General features: G+C 37.2%; 1 protein-coding gene across 1 annotated transcript in view; it reads right to left on the reverse strand.

The window, feature by feature from the left end:
* The window catches only part of CPNE3 (copine 3), a gene marked incomplete at its 3' end in the record, with an annotated part of 38,779 nt that extends 17,837 nt beyond the window's left edge, over positions 1 to 20,942 (reverse strand). Inside the window, exons 1-7 of the mRNA XM_080693639.1 lie at positions 20,808 to 20,942; positions 20,365 to 20,544; positions 18,934 to 19,008; positions 16,453 to 16,524; positions 14,062 to 14,145; positions 4,499 to 4,588; positions 213 to 311 (exon numbers count right to left, since the gene is read on the reverse strand). Coding sequence (XP_080549765.1) covers positions 213 to 311; positions 4,499 to 4,588; positions 14,062 to 14,145; positions 16,453 to 16,524; positions 18,934 to 19,008; positions 20,365 to 20,544; positions 20,808 to 20,939 — 732 coding nt within the window. The 5' untranslated portion in view covers positions 20,940 to 20,942. The remainder of the gene's footprint in view (positions 1 to 212; positions 312 to 4,498; positions 4,589 to 14,061; positions 14,146 to 16,452; positions 16,525 to 18,933; positions 19,009 to 20,364; positions 20,545 to 20,807) is intronic.
* Between the last annotated feature and the right edge of the window lie 367 nt (positions 20,943 to 21,309).

Below are 21,309 nucleotides of genomic sequence, written 5' to 3' on the forward strand. Positions count from 1 at the left end.
CATCGGTAACAATTAGATGCTGTTCTGCGCAACAAAATTCACAACCCAAATATGAGTTCTGCATTTTCTGATTACTAAACAAACGCATAGATTTCAGAGCATTATACACTGTAGAGCAAAAACATGGTAAACTGCTGTGCCAAAGGGAAAAAATAAAACAATCAACACACAGCTAAACTGCACAGTACATACAATCCAAAGGTGTAACTCACAGGTGAGTTCCGAGAGGCTTCTTTCAGTTTTGTCATGGTAGTCTGAAATGTTCCAATGAGATCATGGGAACCGTCATTGTCATAATCATAACACTCTACCTAGAAGGAAGTATAATAAAACTATGTAATAACAGGATCACTTAAAATTATTAGCTGTAATAAATATGACCCAAAATAAGCGAAAATGTTTAATATGCTACTTGGAGAAGTAGAAACTAATATCCTAGACAAGTGGAAGAACACTTTCAAACCACAGCTGACCTTGGAATGGGACTCTGAGCTAAATCACAGGCAGAGGAAAAAGTGCAAATACTGTTCAAATTCCACATTAAGCAGTTTCCAGCCCTCTATCATATCCTCTATAAGTGCTGATAAAGGGGAAAATGAATTACATCTGCTTTCTCATCCGCTTCTTTACCTTCTTTATCACTACACAATGGCTAGAAGCCATTATCTGGAGAAAGAAAGGAAGTCAATATCCAAGATAACTAGGAATTATACAATTAAATCTTAGATAAATTTAGAAATATGGGAAATATATTTCATTAAGCTGCAGTCTGGTAATGTGAGGCTCGTATTACCAGGCAGATATGATAAAGGCAGATTTGCATGTTTCTGATGGTTACAATTCTTAGAATAGGAAGGAAAATTCCAGATGAGAGCACTTGGTCCACTAAGGAAGTTTTCTACCCTGGATCACAGGTACTCATATCCCATGTAAAACAAGGTAAGTTCTGGTCTTACGTCTAGCTCTTATTAAAAATGCTCCCTCTGAAAACAGAGAGAAGAAATGTGAGAGTATTTGATTTAAACATAGTTTTGGGTTAGGTTGATAATTATACCTATAAGGGAAATATTTACCAGAATACTAAAAATATTCTTTCCAGTGAGAAAAACAAAATGTGGTATTAACTATTAGCAAGCAGAGTTGCTCAAGGGAAGCTGAAAACTGACTATAATGATCGTGAACATTGAACACCAATATTTTATAGTACATGATAATTCCAAAATATTATTCCATTTCTGTGAACATTCATTATGTGCACCATGCACATTCTGTAAGTAGCCTTTCAAGGTTAACAGAGTGGGATCCTGTCACTATTATTCTCATTTTGCAGAACCAAAACTAGAGAAATTGAATAATCCCTTAGAAGATGACTCAGTATGGTGGGAAACAACACAGGTATGGAAAACTGTGCAAAAACTGCTTTGGAGAACTTCCAGAAGCTGTGCTTCAAAACAAACCTTCTAACCAAGAAGCAAGGGATATTTGCCTTCAGGCAACAAACTTTATCTTGCTACCATCCTTCACAAGATTATCTTAATCACCACCCTAAAGTGCTCAGGAATTTGACACATTCGCTTGGCAAAGTGTTTTCTTTCTCAGTTTTATACACCGAGTGCTTGTCACACTGGAAGTCTTTCATTTCTTACTATTTTCATTATTCTTTGGGAACACTAAAAATCAATATTCAATAAATACCGGCAAGTTCTACAAAGGTGATGTGGTCTGTTAGTATGAGCAATGCTTCTGCAGGCACTTTGATCACAGACCACATCTGAGAGTTTGACTCTTGCCCTACATATTCAATATCCAATCTTAAAACCAAAAGCCCTTTATCTGACTCTTGAATGTGTCAAGGGAAAAGTAAATTGATAACCAATGTTTTTTTTTCTAGAGGAAGTAAAAATTTGATGAAGTAGAAATCAAACTAACTTAATATTTTAATAAGATCATTTTTAGCAAATACTTTCCAATTATACAGAACATTTTATTTTAGATTTGCATTCAAGGAAAACCAATTTAAATCTAAGCAAGATTGATTTTGAATATAGCCTAGATTTTATTTAAACAAGCCTTTTAAAGGACTAAAACTGAACATATGTTTAATCTGAAACTAAAGGTTCTAGTGACTCACTCTAATAAATAAATGGGAAAAGCTCTCTTTGTCCCTTTGAAACATATGTGACATTTATAATGCTGGCATATGTTCATATAGAATTTGGGGTAGGATGATTTATATCACTAATTTCTCTCTTCTCAAGAATTCAAAGACAAGTATGATGGGGTATTTAAAAACAGTATCAGCAGGATATAAATGTATTCAATTAAATATATGCATATATACATATAAATATATGTATATATGTAAGAGAATTCACACACCACACAATGCTACATTCACAACATTCCCATTTTCCGAAGATGGCAGCATGCATGATTATTTCTTTTATTCATTTAATCTTATGGAAATAATACATGCTAGACTGATAACACACTGCAGCAAAGAAAATACTATGGATTCTGACTTTATTCTCTATAGTTCTTTACTATTCTTCTAAGTAATTTCCAAACAGTAAGTGAATAACAGATGCATGACTATCTGATATTGCAAAGAAACATAGAACTAGAGAAATAAAGTGAGTGATGATGTTGCAAACCAGGTTGTGTATAGTTCAAAACAAACTGCGAAACTTTTAAGAATGGAAGACATTCATCAGAGAAAACTCAGAAAATCTGTTTACTTACTATAATAAAATAGCCCTGTAAGCATGACACTGTGAGCAAAAGAGTTTAAAAACATTGTTTCATTGTTAACATATCATTGCAAACAATCAAACAGCTATGCCTTAGGCATTTTCCCCCAGACTTTCCTACATTCTCAGCCCTAATGACTTTTACTATTTTGCATGTGAAAAGCAAAAGTTCTATGTTTTGTCTAACAATAAAAGTAAATTTTACAGCTACTTTTTATTATTTATATTGTACCTAGATTTTTACTGCTATTTGGCACCATATAAATCAAATCCACATATTAATTTTTTTTGGTGTATGGTACTAGGGATGGAACCCAGGGGCATTTTACCTCCGAGCTACACCCCAGTCCTATTTTTTTATTCTTTATTTTGAAACAGGGTCTCACTGAGTTGCAAAGGACCTCACTAAGTAGCTGAGGCTGATCGCGAATTACATGCGATCCTCCTGTCTCAGCCTCCCTAATGCTGGGTTACAAGCATGCACCACCACGCCTGGCTCACATAATAATTTTTAAAGTTCTCTATAAACTGGGAATAATTTCTTATATATCTCAGAAATAAAGGTACTTTCAACCATAAAAGCATCTCTAATGTGTTTTACAGTTTGCAAAATTTTCACTTTCATTATTTTGTCTTTACCTTTCTGTACGGTAGGAATTATTCTGTTATATAAGCAAAGAAGTTAAGTGACCTGCCCAACAATATATATATATTTGGTTAGTTGGTTGGTTCATTGGGTTTCTTTCATAAACATTTTTTAAAAATACAAAGAATGTAATTAAAGGTTCTTATGCACTGAAAAAAGGAATCTCATTAAAAGAAAAAAACGAAATTGGACATTTTATTTTTAAAAATAAAGAATAAAAAAAATTACATGGATTAAGCATTATGTCAACACATGAGTCCAACATGCATACTCCTTCAAATGTACTATTTTACTAACAGGAAGCCTTTCTATTTTAGCATTATTTCATATGTATATATACCTAACTCAAAAGTACCTATTATATTGTTTACTTTTTAAATATATCATCTTATATATTAACTGTATAAAAGTGTGTATATTTGTATGTGTATTATATGCGGTCCTTATGATGGTTTCACTTATAATTTTTGTGAAAAGATATGCATTCAGTAGAAACTACTTTGAGTTTTGAAGTTGGGTCTTTCCTGGGCTAGTGATACATGTTAGATTCTCTTGCACTGCTGGGCAGCGGCAGGGAGCCAGGCAGCTAGTCAACCACAGACCCCCAAGGTAAACAACCAGCACTCTATAGTGTACCATGCTGCTAAGCTATGATGTAAATTAAGCTAAACTATGGTGGTAAATTAGGTTCATTAAACACATGTCTAGTTTATATTTATTATTTATTTATTTATTTATTTATTTATTTATTTATTTATGGTACTGGGGATGGAACCCAGGGGCTTTTCTGCCTCTGGGCCACACTCCCAGACCTATTTTATATTTTATTTGGAAACGGGGTCTCACTAAGTAGCTGAGGCTGGCTTCGAACCTGTGATCCTCATGTCACAGCCTCCCAAGTACTGGGATTATAAACGTTCACCACCACACCTGGCTTTTCTTTTTCCTTTTTAAGTGTTGGGGATTGAATCCAGGGCTTCACACATGCCAAGCACAGTTACCACTGAGCTACACCCCCTAGCCTATTTTCAGCTTATGATGGATTTATCATGATGTAACCCCATTGTAAGTCAAGCAGTCTCTACATATAATTTCAAATTACCTTAATGGTCTTATCCATATCTCCATAGCACAGGGAGTTAAGAGAGATTTTAAAAGGCTTCCAAACAGGATTCAGGTTGTTTTTAATAACCTATAAAGATGAAGATTGAAGGATCCATTAGAACATTCAGTTCATTCCCATTTTACTCTTGCTTTCCCAAGGTACCTGCTGTATTCTTACCATTAAATCCTTTATCTCCTCACCACTCAGGTATTTCAATGAAAAACTGGTTAGAATATTATTTTGTAATTGTGATAGAAAATGCAATAAACTGTCCAATTATAGTATATTTTGGTTTTTTTTTTTTTTTTTTTTTTTTTTTTCAAAATGGCGACTGAGGGACACAGCACCTCTCAGTAGCTGAAGTAAATAAAGTTTAAATACTGAGAAAGCAGTGTCTAAATCAACAAAACAAATACATACCAGGAACCAAAACACATCCTGTACCTCGGCGGAACCCTGAACTTGAACAAGAAGAACAAAGATCGGACACGGGACCTGCTGCAGATACAATCTGACCGCGGACCAGAACGCTGAGCCGCGGGCTGCTTTGGCAGCTGTCCAAGGAGCTGCCTGCCCGATATTTCCACGGCAAGATAATCCGGGAATAAAAACGGACTTAGGACCGCATCCTAAGCAGCGAGCAGCACCCTCCAGAACTCTGTCTGCCCACCAGCGACCGGATCACATCGGCACAGAGACTCACACGGATTCCTGCACCAAGACAGGTACCTGAGGGCGCCCTAGTAACTGGGGTCCTAGCGTGTGCGGAGTCGCAGTCTCAAACCCCCACCACGGGCTCAAGCCTCAGAGCACTCTCCTCGCGCATCCTGCCTGTCCCCTACTAGTAATCAGCGCCTGTACACTGCCCTCCTAAATTGGAGCCTGCTTCTGTGGCTAACCCCTGCCACCTTGCCAGAGCCTACCCTCCAGGCTGCAAAAGCACTGGGAGACCCGGAAATCTCCTTGGGGCACCCCCAGCCTCTACGTCCCGCGGGACGCAGAGACCATTGCTGGACACCGCACACTGGACCCTTGAGCACCTACCCTGCACCCCTGGCCCACCGCGGGGTATTCCCAACCTCCTGGTAGCCAGATGCTTAGTTCTAAGTGAGAACACAGCTCAATACACCTTGGAAGAACATACCAGCAGCAATAGACAGCTGCACCCACTCTCACTAGGGTCCAGTATTAACAGGGCATCCAGCCTGCACTCTTGGAATAGGCAGAGCTCTGGCAGTAAGTGTGGCCACCCAGGAACCAGCATTCATTTGCCCAGGGCACATCTTGGGACCACACCTGGCTAGCCCAGCTGGAATTTCCAGAGACACAAGAAAATCCATCGGGCCACAAAATCTGCTCAGGACCTCAGGGGGAAGTGCCAATTACACTTTAGTCACTCTCCACCCCTGCTGTAGGGAAGCACAGGCTGGAGGCGAGGGTGGTGAGTGCAGATGTGCTGACCACAGGTTAGAATTTCGCAGAATCTGTGAACTGTACAGAATCAAATAACAGTGAAACCAGACACCCGGACACATAAACCTAAAGCAGCTAAAGGAGAAAAAGGTGTCCAAACACCCAGAGTGACTTAAGAAGATAAAAATAGAGTACAAAGAAAACTAAGAGACATTGGACGGTATCCTGAAAGCTACCAAGCAATCAGATACACACATATTATATGGACCTGACCCCATATGCGTAAATAAGTAGGACTGTTTGTTTTACTTTTAATGTGGATGTTATGTTTTCTTTTGCTTTTAAAGTGCTTTTGTTTTAGTATGGTTATTGCTGTTTTCTTTTTTTTCTTTTTCTTTCTTCTTTTAAGCCAAACTTCTCTTACTTTAACTTGTTGTTTTATATATATATACATTGGATAGTTTGCCTTATTTCTTTATTTCACACGGCTACTAGTTCCTTTTATTTTATTCCTCTTCCTTTTTCCTCTTTCTTCCCTTTTCCTTCCTTTTCTTTCATTCTCCTCCTTTGATTGGTTTACCTTCCTTTTTCTTGGATTACATAATAGTCTTGGTATCTTGAGCGGATTCTTTTTTTTTTTTTTTTTTTTTTTTTTTATGTCTGCCTGCTCCTACCAGCATCCCTATTTACAAACCTTCCCACACTAACCTACATACATTTCTCCCCCAAAACTTTTCCCCATAATATACCTCATGGTTTAAAACTCAAAGTATTTTTTATATCCATAACTACTCTACTAACAACAAGAGTCCTAGTAGTTAACTCTCTCTCATTCATAGCAAGTTATTACTTTATCATACTTAAAGTCCTTCTCAACCTAACATATCCTCCACCTAATCTGACTCCTTTACCCATCACCCCAGCTCCTCCCACATCACCCACTTTCAACACTGGAAAGGCTCTGCTGACTGGCCGATACTCCTAAACTCCTAATATTAAGATTTGACTAAACACATTACTCACGAACGATGGGTAGAAATCAGAAAAACAGGACAGAGAACACTATAAATATGAGAACCAGGAGTTATGAAGAGACAGCAGAAATCACGAATACTGACCTACTAGAAATGCAAGAAGGGGAGTTCAGAATCTTGTTGTTCAATATGATGAAAGGTTTTAAAACAAGTATAGAGGAGGTTAAAGGTGAAATAGAAACACTAAAAAAGAATCAGAAAGAGGTCTGGAATGAAATGAAAGAGGCAATAAGTGAAATGAAGACAGCAATAGAAAGAAACTCTGGAAGATTAGATGAAATGGAAAACAGAATATCAATATTAGAAGACAGTACATCCCAAACCGAAAACACAGTCAGCGATATACAGAAATCTTTACAGCAACAAAACCTAAACATCCAGCAATTATGGGATAATATGAAGCGCCCTAATTTACGGATAATAGGCATTGAGGAAGGGATAGAGGTACAGACCAAGGGCATATGTAATATCTTCAAGGAAATAATCTCAGAGAATTTTCCAAATATGGAAAGAGACTTGAATCTTCAAGTACAGGAGGCATACAGAACTCCACTGAGACAGGACCAAAGAAAAACCACTCCACGCCACATAATAACCAAATTGACCAGCATAGAGGCCAAGGAAGGAATCTTAAAAGCAGTGAGAACAAAAGGACAGGTGACATATAGAGGCAAAACAATAAGAATCACCCCAGACTATACAACCCAGGTCAGGAATGCTAGGAGAGACTGGTATGACGTGATTCAGACCCTGGAAGAACATAACTTCCAGCCCAAATTAATCTACCCAGCAAAACTACTATTCAAGATCAATGGGGAAGTCAAAGTCTTTCAGGATAAACAGAATCTCAAAAAATTCATGAATTCAAAGCCAACACTAGAGAAAATTCTTAAAGAAATAAATCATAAGGAAGAAAAAAGAAGCAGACTCCAGAATCAGAGAAGCGAGGAAGTTAATAAGTGGGCCATTTAAGTAAAGAAGAAAGATCACAACACCCAAGAGTAGACAGAACACAAAATGGCAGAAAACAAAAAGCATATTTCAATAATATCACTTAATGTCAAAGGACTTAACTCACCAATCAAAAGACATAGACTGGCAATGTGGATTAGGAAACATAATCCAAACATATGCTGTCTGCAAGAAACTCACCTCACAGCCAAAGACATTCACAGGTTGAAGGTGAAAGGATGGAAAAAGATATACCATGCCACCAGTGACCGAAAAAGAGCAGGGGTAGCAACCCTGATATCCAACAAAACAGACTTTAAAATAAAACACATCAAAAGAGACAAATCAGGGCACTTCCTTTTATTAAAAGGAACAATACACCAAGAAGATATAATGATAGTAAATATTTATGCCCCAAATGTGGGTGCAACCACATTCGTAAAACAAACCCTTCTGGACATAAGATCCCAAGTAGACCCAAATACAATAATTCTGGGAGACTTTAATACGCCTCTCACACCACTGGATCGATCTTCGAGGCAAAAGATGAGTAAAGATGCTCTAGAACTAAAGGAAACCATAAACCAAATGGACCTAATAGACGTTTTCAGAGTATTTCAACCAGGAACTACAGAATACACTTTCTTCTCAGCAGCCCATGGAACCTTCTCCAAAATAGATCACATCCTGGGACACAAAGAAAATACCAGCAAATTCAAAAAATGTAATATAATCCCATGCATCTTTTCAGACCACAATGGAATAAAAGTAGAAATCAACAACAGGAAACTCGAAAGAAAGTATTCAAATTCATGGAGAATGAATGATACACTACTAAATGACGAATGGGTAAGAGCAGAAATTAGGGAAGAAATAAAGAAATTTATGGAAACAAACGAAAACAGAGACACAACCCACCAAAACCTATGGGACACCATGAAGGCAGTACTAAGAGGAAAGTTTATCGCATTGAGTGCCCACATAAAAAGGATGGAGAACCACCAAGTAAAGAACCTAATGAAACAACTCAAGGATCTAGAAATTCTGCAACAATCCATTCCCAAAGCCAGCAGAAGACGAGAAATCATCAAAATTAGAGCAGAAATAAATGAAATAGAGAACAAAAAAACAATTCAAAGAATCAATAAAACAAAAAGTTGGTTCTTTGAAAAGATTAATAGAATTGATAAACCCCTGGCCAACCTAACCAAAAGAAAAAGAGAATCAACTCAAATTACCAAAATTAGAAATGAAAAAGGAGATATCACCACTGATAGTGAAGAAATTCAAAACATTATCAGAAACTACTTTAAAAATTTATACTCCAATAGATTTGAAAACCTGGATGAAATTGACAGATTTCTAAACACAGTTAACCTTCCTACACTCAACCAAGAGGACATAGCAAGCCTAAACCAACCAATAACAACCAAAGAAATAGAAACGGCAATAAAAATTCTTCCACCAAAGAAAAGCCCAGGCCCAGATGGGTTCCCAGCTGAATTCTACAAAACCTTCAGTGAACAACTAATACCAATACTTCATAACACGTTCCGGGAAATTGAAAGAGATGGAACTCTTCCAAATTCCTTCTATGAGGCCAGTATCACATTAATCCCCAAACCAAATAAAGATACCTCAAGAAAGGAAAACTACAGACCAATATCCTTAATGAACATAGATGCAAAAATTCTAAACAAAATACTAGCTATACGCATTCAAAACTATATCAAGAGAATAATTCATCACGACCAAGTCGGTTTCATTCCAGAAAAACAAGGCTGGTTCAACATACGCAAATCAATACATGTTATTCACCACATAAATAGAACCAAGAACAAAAACCACATCATCATAGCAATAGATGCTGAAAAAGCATTCGACAAAATCCAACACCCATTTATGTTAAAAACACTGCAAAAAATTGGGATAGAAGGAAAGTACTTCAACATCATCAAGGCAATATACTGCAAACCCAAAGCCAACATTATATTGAATGGGGAAAAACTGCAAGAATTTCCGCTACAGTCAGGAACAAGACAAGGATGCCCACTTTCACCTCTCCTTTTCAATATAGTCCTTGAGACTCTTGCTGCAGCAATCAGACAAGAGAAGGAAATCAAAGGAATCCACATAGGAAGAGAGGAAGTGAAATTATCCTTATTCGCAGATGACATGATCCTTTACCTGGAAGACCCAAAGAACTCAACCAAAAGACTTCTGGAGCTGATCGACAAATTCGGCAAAGTCGCAGGTTACAAAATCAACCTAAAGAAATCAGTGGCCTTTCTTTATGCCAACAACGAATCCACAATGAAGGAAACAAAAACAACAATTCCATTCACTATAACCTCAAAACCAATAAAATACCTAGGAATAAACCTAACCCAAGATGTAAAAGACCTCTACAACAAAAACTATAAAACATTAAAAAAAGAAATAGAAGAAGACCTTGGAAGATGGAAAGATCTCCCGTGCTCATGGATAGGCAGAATAAATATCATCAAAATGGCCATTCTGCCAAAACTGATCTATAGGTTCAATGCAATTCCCATTAAAATACCAGTGACATTCTTCAGAGACCTAGAAAAATCAATCATGAACTTCATATGGAGAAAGAAAAGACCTAGAATAGCCAAAGCAATTCTCAATAACAAGAAACACGCAGGAGGCATTACAATCCCAGACTTCAAACTATACTATAGAGCAATAGTAGTAAAAACAGCATGGTACTGGCACAAAAACAGATATACTGACCAGTGGATTAGAATAGAAGATACAGAAACAAACCCACACATCTTTAGTCAATTAATCTTTGACAAAGGGGCCAAACACATACGCTGGAGAAAAGACAGCCTTTTCAACAAGTGGTGCTGGGAGAACTGGCTAGCCATTTGTAAAAAGATGAAGCTAAACCCCTATATCTCACCTAACACAGGAATCAACTCAAGATGGATCAAAGACTTAGAAATTAGACCTGAGACGGTGAAGTTAGTAGAGGAGAACATAGGTTCAACACTACAACATATTGGCACAGGCAGTAACTTTCTCAACAAAACCTCCAAAGCTCAGGAAATTAAAGCAAGAATAAACAAGTGGGATAACATTAAACTAAAAAGTTTCTTCTCATCAAAGGAAACTATCAATAACCTAAAGAGGAAGCCTACAGAATGGGAAAGGATCTTTACCAGCCACCATTCTGATAGGGGGCTAATATCCAGAGTATACAAAGAGCTCAAAAGGCTCTACACCAACAAAACAAACAACCCAATCAAGAAATGGGCAAATGAACTAAATAGACACTTCACAAAAGAAGAGATACAAAGGGCTAATAGATACATGAAAAGATGTTCTTCATCACTGGCCATCAGGGAGATGCAAATCAAAACTACACTGAGATTCCATCTAACCCCAGTGAGAGTAGCAAGCATAAAGAAATCAAACAACAACAAATGCTGGCGAGGATGTGGGGAAAGAGGAACTCTTTTACACTGTTGGTGGGAGTGCAAACTAGTTCAGCCACTATGGAGATCTGTGTGGAGATTCCTAAGAAAGGTGGGAATAGATCCACCATATGATCCAGCTATACCACTCCTGGGTATCTTTCCAAAAGGGTTGAATTCAGAGAAATACAGCAACATATGCATACCTATGTTCATAGCAGCACAATTTGTAATAGCCAAAATATGGATCCAACCCAGATCACCATCAACAGATGAATGGATAGCAAAACTGTGGGAAATACACACAATGGAATTCTATTCAGCCATAAAGAAGAACAAAATTTTATCATTTGCAAGAAGATGGAAAGCCCTGGAAAGCATCATGTTAAGTGAGATCAGCCAAGCACAGAAGGAGAAGATACACATGTTTCCTCTAATATGCCCAAACTAGAAAACACAAAGGATACCAGTAGGACCCCAGATATTAGAGGGGAAATACTAGCTAAGTTTTAATGGAAAGATAGGAGAGGAGAAAGGCCGATCTTGATTAAGGAGCATCTTCACCTGAACATGTGTAAAATTATGAATAAGACATGGTTAACCTGGCCAACCATTGGTGGGGGGGGGGGGAGAAAATGGGGGCGGGGGGAGAGGGCACCAAATATAGTGTAAATGTATACTATTTATGTTCAATAAAAAATTGTTAAAAAAATAAAATAAAATAAAATAAAAAAAAAAAAAAAAAAAAATAGTATATTTTGAGGGAAAAATAAAGCTATGTGGAAAACATATCAACCTAATACAAGGTATGCTAGAATCTGCCACCTATTGATTTTGTTGGAAACCAGGGATTTCACTGCAGGGCAAAGAAGATTCAAATATGGAATAAGAAAAGATATGAACAAACTTTGCTGTTGGATGTGAGTTGGATAAAGTCTAAATTCACAATTTACAAATGTTAAAATTATATATATATATATATATATATATATATATATATATATATATGTATGTATAACAACCATATACACACTTATATTTCCTAGCCATGTTCACTGAAAAGGCCTAAATGCAATGACATCCTAGTACATTAAGTTCATCTAGCATTCATATCTTGGTATCTAAATACTACTACCTCTTTCAGAAAGGGGTTTCTTCAAAGAAATGGCTCATTCCAGGTTTAGGACAAAATAAACTAAGAGCATACTTTATCATGAAAGAACCCAGGAATCATTCGAAGAAGCTCTTCCTCATCAAATTTGAATTAATTTGGGGTAGCAAAAATGATATTATTTTAATAACTCATGCATGTGAAACCACATTAAAACAGAGAGGTGAGAATAAAATAATGAAAAAGGAATGCCTGCTAATGTAAGAAAAAAGGGTGAAAAAGTTGAAAAAATTCACTATTTTATAGCCCTTCATATGGCTAGTTCAGGGAAGGATCATCTATGGATGCTGAAAACATTGGGTATAATGCTAGAAAACAGGCAATTCATCCAGACTTAAACTATCACACCACAAGTAACTTACTAATTACAAAAAGAAATAAATGTCACTTTATAATACCAAGATCTCATGGTCATCAGCTCAACAAAGCAGCCAAGCATGATACCATCCATATTGGGCATCCTGGCATCATGAGTGCCCTAACAATGATGCACAGGAAGGTATGTGCTAGCTGTGAGAAAACAGAAGAACCATGCATGTTGGACATTCAGGTCTTATTCATGAGATTCAATGCCATGAAAGTATAGGAAAGGAAATAGAAGTGTCCTATTCTAGGAACATAACAGCCAAACACAAAACATGAGCCTTCAGTGGATCCTGGATACGACAAAAGGGGAAAAAAAAAAAAAAAATATATATATATATATATATAAAACACATGGAACAGCTGAGAAAATCTCAGTAGGAATGGTATATTGAATGATGCTACTAAATCAATGCTATTTTCTTAAGCATGGTTGTATAAAATTCTTATTCTTGAAAAGTTCTGGCCGGGCGTGGTGGAGCACGCTTGTAATAATCCCCGTGCTTGGGAGGCAGAGACAGAATGATGCTACTAAATCAATGCTATTTTCTTAAGCATGGTTGTATAAAATTCTTATTCTTGAAAAGTTCTGGCCAGGCGTGGTGGCGCATGCTTGTAATCCCCGCGCTTGGGAGGCAGAGACAGGAGGATCACGCAGGTTCGAAGCCAGCCACGCGCGCTGGCTTAGGAGACCCTGTTTCCAAGTAAAAATGTAAAAATAGGTATGGGAGTGTAGCCCGGAGGTAGAAGGGCTTCCAGGAACCCCAGTACCACCAAAAAAAAAAAAAAAAGAAAGAAAAAAAAGAAAAGAAAAGTTCTGGCTGAAGCATTTAAAGCCACAGTGTCATGATGTCTGTAGCCTACTTAGGATGGTTTTGCAAAAGGAATATATATGTGTGTGTTTAAGTGTGTGTGAGTAGACACAAGAGACTATGAACACAAGTGTGTGCAGGTATGACAACTTGACGAGTGTCAGTGAGGGTTACACAGGACTATATATAGTGTTCTTTATAGGGTTTAAAAAAGTTTTTCAAAGTAAAAATAATAAAGCTTGGCAGCACCACCTCATTAAAAAATAAAAACAGTAAGCATGTTTCTCTGGCTGTATATTAATCTAAAATCAAATTAATATTTTTTTAAAAATTGAGATTAATTCCATTTAACTTTTTAAATTCATATATTTACCTCTGTTCGATGAACCATTAGCCAGTTTCCATCAGATGTCTGCTTGTGAAATTCCAGGTATGGATCTGACTTTCCAAATAGATCCTACATTTAAAAGAAACAGTATCCATCCTCCTCTGAAACCATGAATTTCACCACTTTATGCAAGTTAGTACTACCTGAGTCTGACTCCAAAGTATGGGTATACTGGTTATAAATATAAATCTAATCACCATTTTCACTAACCTATAAACTTGCTTAAGTCTACTTGTGAGAATTATTAAGGTATCTGTAATAAGTGCTCATAACACTGTGCATCATACCTTTATTTCTTAAATACATGACAGTTTTAAAATATATTTTTCAGCAGGGCTCAGTGTTACACACCTATAATCCCAGTACTTGGGAGACTGAGGCAGGAGAATTGTAGGTTGGAAGACAGCCTCAGCAACACAATAAGACTCTCAGCAACTTAATAAGAACTTATCTCAAAATAAAAAGATGAAAAGAGTTAAGGGTATAGCTTGGAGGTATAATATCCCTGGATTCAATTCTCAATATCAAAAATAAATAAATAATAGCCAGGCGTGGTGGCGCATGCTTGTAATCCCCGCCCTTGGGAGGCTGACACAAGAGGATCGCACAGGTTTGAAGCCAGTGGTGCTGGCTTAAGAGACCCTGTTTCCAAATAAAATATAAAATAGGTCTGAGAGTGTAACCTGGAGGTAGAAGGCCCCTGGGTTCCATCCCCAGTTCCACCAAAAATAATAATAAATAAATAAATAATTAAATTGATCCAATGAACTATAAAATATGTTTTTGGCTTCTTGTTAACATTAGTAGTTCTCATTCACATAACACTAAGTAGTTTTATATAAATAAAATGCCAAGTATTAGCCATACCAACTCTATGAAGGGAAGAGCAATTACCAGTAAGAAAATGGATTTAGACATGTTAAACAACTCCCTAATATCACATATCAAATTAATTGGTCCATCTGGGCCTTGACTTTATATCCCACTCTTCTAAGTCCAATATGATTTCATTAATGCCATTTTTTTTTTTTTCAGTACTGAGGATAGAACTTGGGCATTTTACCTCTGAGCTACACTCCCTGCCCTACTTTTTTTTTAATTCTTTATTTTGAAACAAGGTCTCACTAAGTTGCAGAAGGCCTCACTAAGTAGCTAAGGCTGTCTAAGAACTCCAATCCTCCTGCTGTCTCAGCCTCCCAAATACTGGGATTACAAGCATGCACCACCACGCCTGACTTAATGCCAAAGTTTTTTAAACACAAAGGGAACAGGGGTAGATATACAGAGTTCATGAAAAATAGACTTCAAGGGCACAAACTATATCCTATTCCCTCTGCAATTCACCAGGGCCCTTCTATAAAATGTTCAAGTGCTATGAATGGTCAAAAGTACCTTTACTCCCATTCTATAAACACAAAACACACACACACACACACACACACACACACACACACACACGCACACGAATTTCTGAAATGATGTACAAATCACATGTAGAGGTTAAAATCATGTGTTAAGGCCACAAATAATTTCATTTTCTCATTTTTGCTCATCTCCATTTTGAAATATATATACTCCTTAGCATGTATTACTTATTATTTTTACTTTTTATTTTATTTATTTATTTTTTTTTTTTTTTGCGGGTCTGAGGATAGAATGCAGGGGCATTCAACTTTCGAGCTACACCCCCTACCCTATTTTTTATTCTTTATTTGAAACAGAGTTTCACTCACTAAGTTGCAGAGGGCCTTACTAAGTAGCTACAGCTGTCCAAGAACTGCGATCCCTTGGACTTTTTTCCCCTACCTAAAAGTAATCCAAGTACTCTCATGATTTTTACAGTTACGCTAATTCTTGTATTCAACTCTTCTTTGTAAGTATTTATTTATTTATTTATTTATTTATTTATTTATTTACTTTGGTGGTACTGGGGTTCCTGGAAGCCCTTCTCCCTCCGGACTACACTCCAAAGGCTAAACTCCCAGACCTATTTTATACTTTTTTATGTGGAAACAGGGTCTCTTAAACCAGCGAGGCTGGCTTCGAACCTGTGTGATCCTCCTGTCTCTGCCTCCCAAGCGTGGGGATTATAAGCGTGCGCCACCACGCCCAGCTCTTCTTTGTATTTAGACAAAATAATTGATTACATCTAAATGAAAGAAGCAAAAGGAAGTGGGTTCTTCTTAAACACACACACACACACACACACACACACACACACACACACACACACAGAGAAAAGCAGAATTTGGAAGTAACTACAACCTTTCACCATGCTCAGGAATAGAATTTGGGTTAACTGCATTACTTTTTCCAAAAGGAATAAAAGTGAGGAAAAACATGACATCCTTGTTGAGACCTACATAATATACCTACCTTATTATCCAGTTTTCTGGCTTCCATTTCAAACAAGACCACTCTGTTATCTTTTATTTCTTCTGCTGAAATCTGTAAATAGATAAGTGAAAGAAAATATGTTTTGGGGGGGGTTCTGATATTCTCCTGAACTAAGTATGTTATAATCTAATACTTAATCCTAATATAAATGAATTCTAAATTTAAATAAGAAAATGGTACATTAAGAAAGACTTATCATTATTTGTTTTGTGTAAATAAATGTTTTTCCAAATATGCCACATATCCATATACAACTTTTTTTTAAAATGTCATTGCCCAAACAGAGTCTTTCCAATTGCACAGAAAGATTGAAGAATACTTTCTGTACAAAACTAGGTAGAATCCTCCAAACACTGTGTAAATCATAAGGCATGCATAAATCATACCTACTCTATAAACTAAAATATCTGATCAGTGTTTTATTGTTTCAACTTTTTCCCCCCTTGCAGTACTGGGGACTGACCCGGGGCCTTGCTCATGCTAGGCAAGTGCTCTATCACTGAGCTACATCCCCAGTCCTAAATAAGTGTTTTTCACCCACCATAAATAAAAAAACATATTCTATTTAAAAACAAGTTCCAGACAGGCATGGTGGCATACACTGGTAATCCCAGTACTTGGGAGGCTGAGACAGGAGTAGTGCAGCTTCAAAGATAGCCTCAGCAGCACAGTTGAGACTCTCAGCAACCTAGCAAGACACTACTTTAAAATAAAAAATAAAATAGGACTGGAGGTATAGCTCAGAGGTAGAATGCCTCTGAGTTTAATCCCCAATATCACAAAAACAAAAACAAATTCCCATGGGGTAGAGATGCAGCTCAGTTGTAGAGTATATGCCTAGCATGAGTGCAGATCTGAGTTCAATCCCCAGTATACCACACATACACACCTAATTATTTTGTCTACCTTGCCACAGTAAAGCAATAAAGCTAACTTTGTTTTTTTTTTTATGGCACTGGGGATTGAGCCCAGAGGCATTCTATCTCTGGGTTATACCCGCAGCCCTATTTAATTTTTTATTTTGAAAATAGGTCTCACTAAGTTTCAGAGGGCCTCACTAAATTGCTATAGCTGGCTACAAATCTGAGCTCTTCCTGTCTCAGCCTCCCAAGTACCAGGATCACCATCACATCCAGCTTAAAACTAACTATTGAATTTGTCTTTTGCTCCACAAAGGTTAATTCCAATAGTATGAACAATCTAATCTCCTTAGAAATCTAACCAAAAGCCAAACAGCTACTCATAAAAATATACTCAATGACAGTAAGAACACTCAAACAAGGTTCTCACAGCAAGCAGACTTCCCTTTTTGGATAGCTATATTTAGAACACTATCGCTTCACTCAGTGGATATCTGGACAGAAATTCTAGAAGATAAAGTGTTTGAAAGCATGCCATTATATAAATGGAAATTCAAAATATGTTTGCTCAGGGTCAGTAATCAGCAATGAAAACTCTAGGTAGGAAGGTGGATGGCAAGAATAAAAAGGCATAGTAAAGAGTTTATTGGTTCAAAGGCCATGTTATAATATCTGGAATAAAATCCGTTAGGGAAGGTTGCTGTCATATTGTGATGGTAAATATAGATTAAGAGATGCCTCGGGAACACTCGGGATTAAGAGACTTCTGGGTGTACACGAGGGTGCTTTCAGAGATGACTGGCATGTGGGACAGCAGACTGCAGAAGGAAATCTACCCTGAGTGTGGGCAGCTCTGACCAACAGGCTGGGGCCCTGAGGGAACAACAGATGGAAGGAGAAAGCCGCTGTGGGTACAAGCTTAATTCCTCTTACACAAGTGTGTCTATTGCTGCTGCCATCACCCATGGACTCCAGCTCCTTCACTCTTACAACGTGGACCCTGGCCAGTAATTTTCCAGGGAGTTTTCCAGGCCTTCCACCTCAGACTGGATGATCAAGGCACTCATTGGTTTTTCTAGTTCTGAGGCTCCAGTTTATTAAACCAAACAAGTTTGTCCAGCTCTCCAGCCTACAGATGGCCACTGTGGGACCATCCAGCTTCTGACCATGTAAGCCAACCTAATAAATCCCCACTAACAGTCATACACACACCTGTCCTTCCTGTTGGTTGCATTCCTCTAGAGAACCCTGACTAATATATGTACTGAGAGAACTGTTTCCTTTGTAGAGTTGATCCATTCAGATTAGTAAGAAGTTTCTCTCTAACTGGGGAATTAACATTTCATGCAAGAGCAAGTTTCATCAAGGTGTACCTGACCTCTATGGGCAACTTAAAAAACTGAAGAGATTCCCACATTGCCTTTTTTCTCCTTTTCTGGCATAACACACTTTCCATTTGTGTTCACTGTAAGGCAAGGGTGGATAGAAGGAAACATTCAAGATCAAATGATAAAGCATGACTAAATATTTATATGATACAACGAGTTTCAGCATGTTCAATTTTGCTAAATCTTTGGAGGCAAAAGACAAATATCTTTACCATAATGCTCCCTTTCCCGGCGGGTCTGCCATTTTTAAGCATCAGTGGTCGAGTGAGCTTCTTACTGGAAACAATCTGTTGAAATAAGAAAGGTAAACCAAGAGCTACTCTAATTTAAACTGAATAGTTAAAAGAAAGAAAAAGAGTGAGTATAAAATCACTAGGAATAGAAACAGTAAGTCTATTCCTGAACAATTTAGAGATTTTAAAGATACTTAAATGCATCTACATATTCAAAACCCCCTGGAAAAGATTTCCAAAGAGACTACTCAGGTAGATCCAATCTCCCTACCAACCTGTTTCTTGACTAATTACTTCAAAGTTTAACTTTTTCCTTGTAATGGAAAAAACAAGGCCAGATTCTCATCTCTGACACAATTCACTGAGCTGAAAACCCCTCTAGGCAAAAGGTGAGCCTCAAAACACTCACTAAATGAGATTCAATTTTTCAACTATCACACACTTCAATATTTAACTTCTGCAAAATATTATTTTGCTTAAAATTATATATATCTAGGTACTTTCAAACTGATATATCTCTTACACTCACTAGAATTTTAACTGTACTGTGATTCTCCTCCCAAAAAAGATACTTCTTTAATTTTCTCTCCAATATTATTTGTAAAAATTTCACAAAGTGATCAGTCCTATATTGTCCTTGAGACATAGGAAACATCATGACCTCCAAACAATTTAACCCTAAAAAATAAATTCATGAAGGACAAATTAAATGATAAATGTCACTCATTGAAAAAATACTCCTTTTTTCCTGATGCCTTTTTCAATTTATATAAATGGTCATGATCTCTCTTGAGAAATCTGACTGAGCTAATGGTGAAATAGTGAGCCACTCCAACCAATCATACAGTGGGAAGAAAGAATAAGACAACTATACAAATATAGTGGCAGGAGAGAGTGCCAAAATGAGATCAAGGCAGGGCACCAAACTAGTCTAAGGGGTCAGAGAAGGCACATGGGGAAATGAGGTGTAAAACACACCCAAAAGGAAGAAGAGCAAGCCTGGTAAAAGGATGGTGTTGGGGCATCAGAGGCCAAAAGGTACCGGTCATACTGGCTAGAATGTCATAGATGTTATAGCATTATTTCAATTGAATTTATGATTTGAACATAATACAACTGTCCTGAACTCTGCAGCAGCTAGAGCGTAAGTACTATTTATTGAAACACCTAGTGAAGCACCTGGAATTCAAAAGACTTAACAGGCTTTGCCAGAAACACATGGCCTTTGCCCTTATGAAAATCAAAATACACTCTACAATGTTCAATTCAACCATATTAATATATAAGCTCTGTGTTTAAACTGACTACATCCATTAACTTTAAAAATTAAACTAATGAACCCTTACCAACAATACCCAATTCTCTGGTTAATATTTAGACAAAATAGAATATAACAGCTATTATACTCACTTGTCCCAGGGTACATTCACATTCTCCTAAGAAGTCGTCATCACTCAGCTCAATAGTTTTGTTGTCAATGTCATAAATCCCAAATTTCAACTTCTGAACCACTTCAAAGTAGTAATCAATAATAAATGTCTTAGAAAATTTTGGATTCAAGCAATTCTTAATCCTTTCTGTACGTTCAACCTATAGCCCCCCCAAAATATAAAACAAAAATATCATCAGATTAAAGGTATACTTGGATTTTAACAACTTTATAAATTAAACATAAATATATGAAAGAAAACAAAAGGATATTTCTGTGTGTCTAAGGAATTCCACAATCAAGGGCAAACTTGTCCAAAACACTGTATTAGCAGATAAAATTGGTTTTAAACATCTTTAATAAACTTTTCACATTGTCAAAAGAGAAACTGAGATTGCTTTCCACATAAAATATATAATGTTACCTCATACCACTGTTGACCACTGGTATTCAAAAATAGTACACATAAAGGGTCTGATTTTGATGTCACATCTTTATCCAAAAGATTGTCACAGGAAACATTCAGCTCCACCTTCGTAACACACTGTGCCGCCATCTCTTGAGCTGTGAGCTGTGAAGAAACCAAGGAGAAGAGAAAGCAAGTGAAATGGGGCTTTTGAAAGGCACACTTACGCCAAGCATGGTGGTGCATGTTTGTAATCCCAGTAACTTGGAAGGCTGAGATAGGAGGGTCAAGGGTTTGCAGCCAGCCTCAGCTACTTAGTGAGGCCCTCCACAGCTTAGTGAGACCCTGCTTCAAAAATAAAGAATAAACCGGGCGGGGTGGCATACACTTGTAATCCCAGTATTTGGGAGGCTGAGACAGAAGGAACACAGCTTGCGGCCAGCCTCAGCTACTTAGTGAGGCCCTTTGCAATTCAGTGAGACCCTGTTTCAAAATATAAAGAATAAAGAATAGGGCTGAA

This window comes from Muscardinus avellanarius, assembly GCF_963383645.1.
Source record: "Muscardinus avellanarius genome assembly, chromosome: 4".
Lineage (NCBI taxonomy): Eukaryota > Metazoa > Chordata > Mammalia > Rodentia > Gliridae > Muscardinus > Muscardinus avellanarius.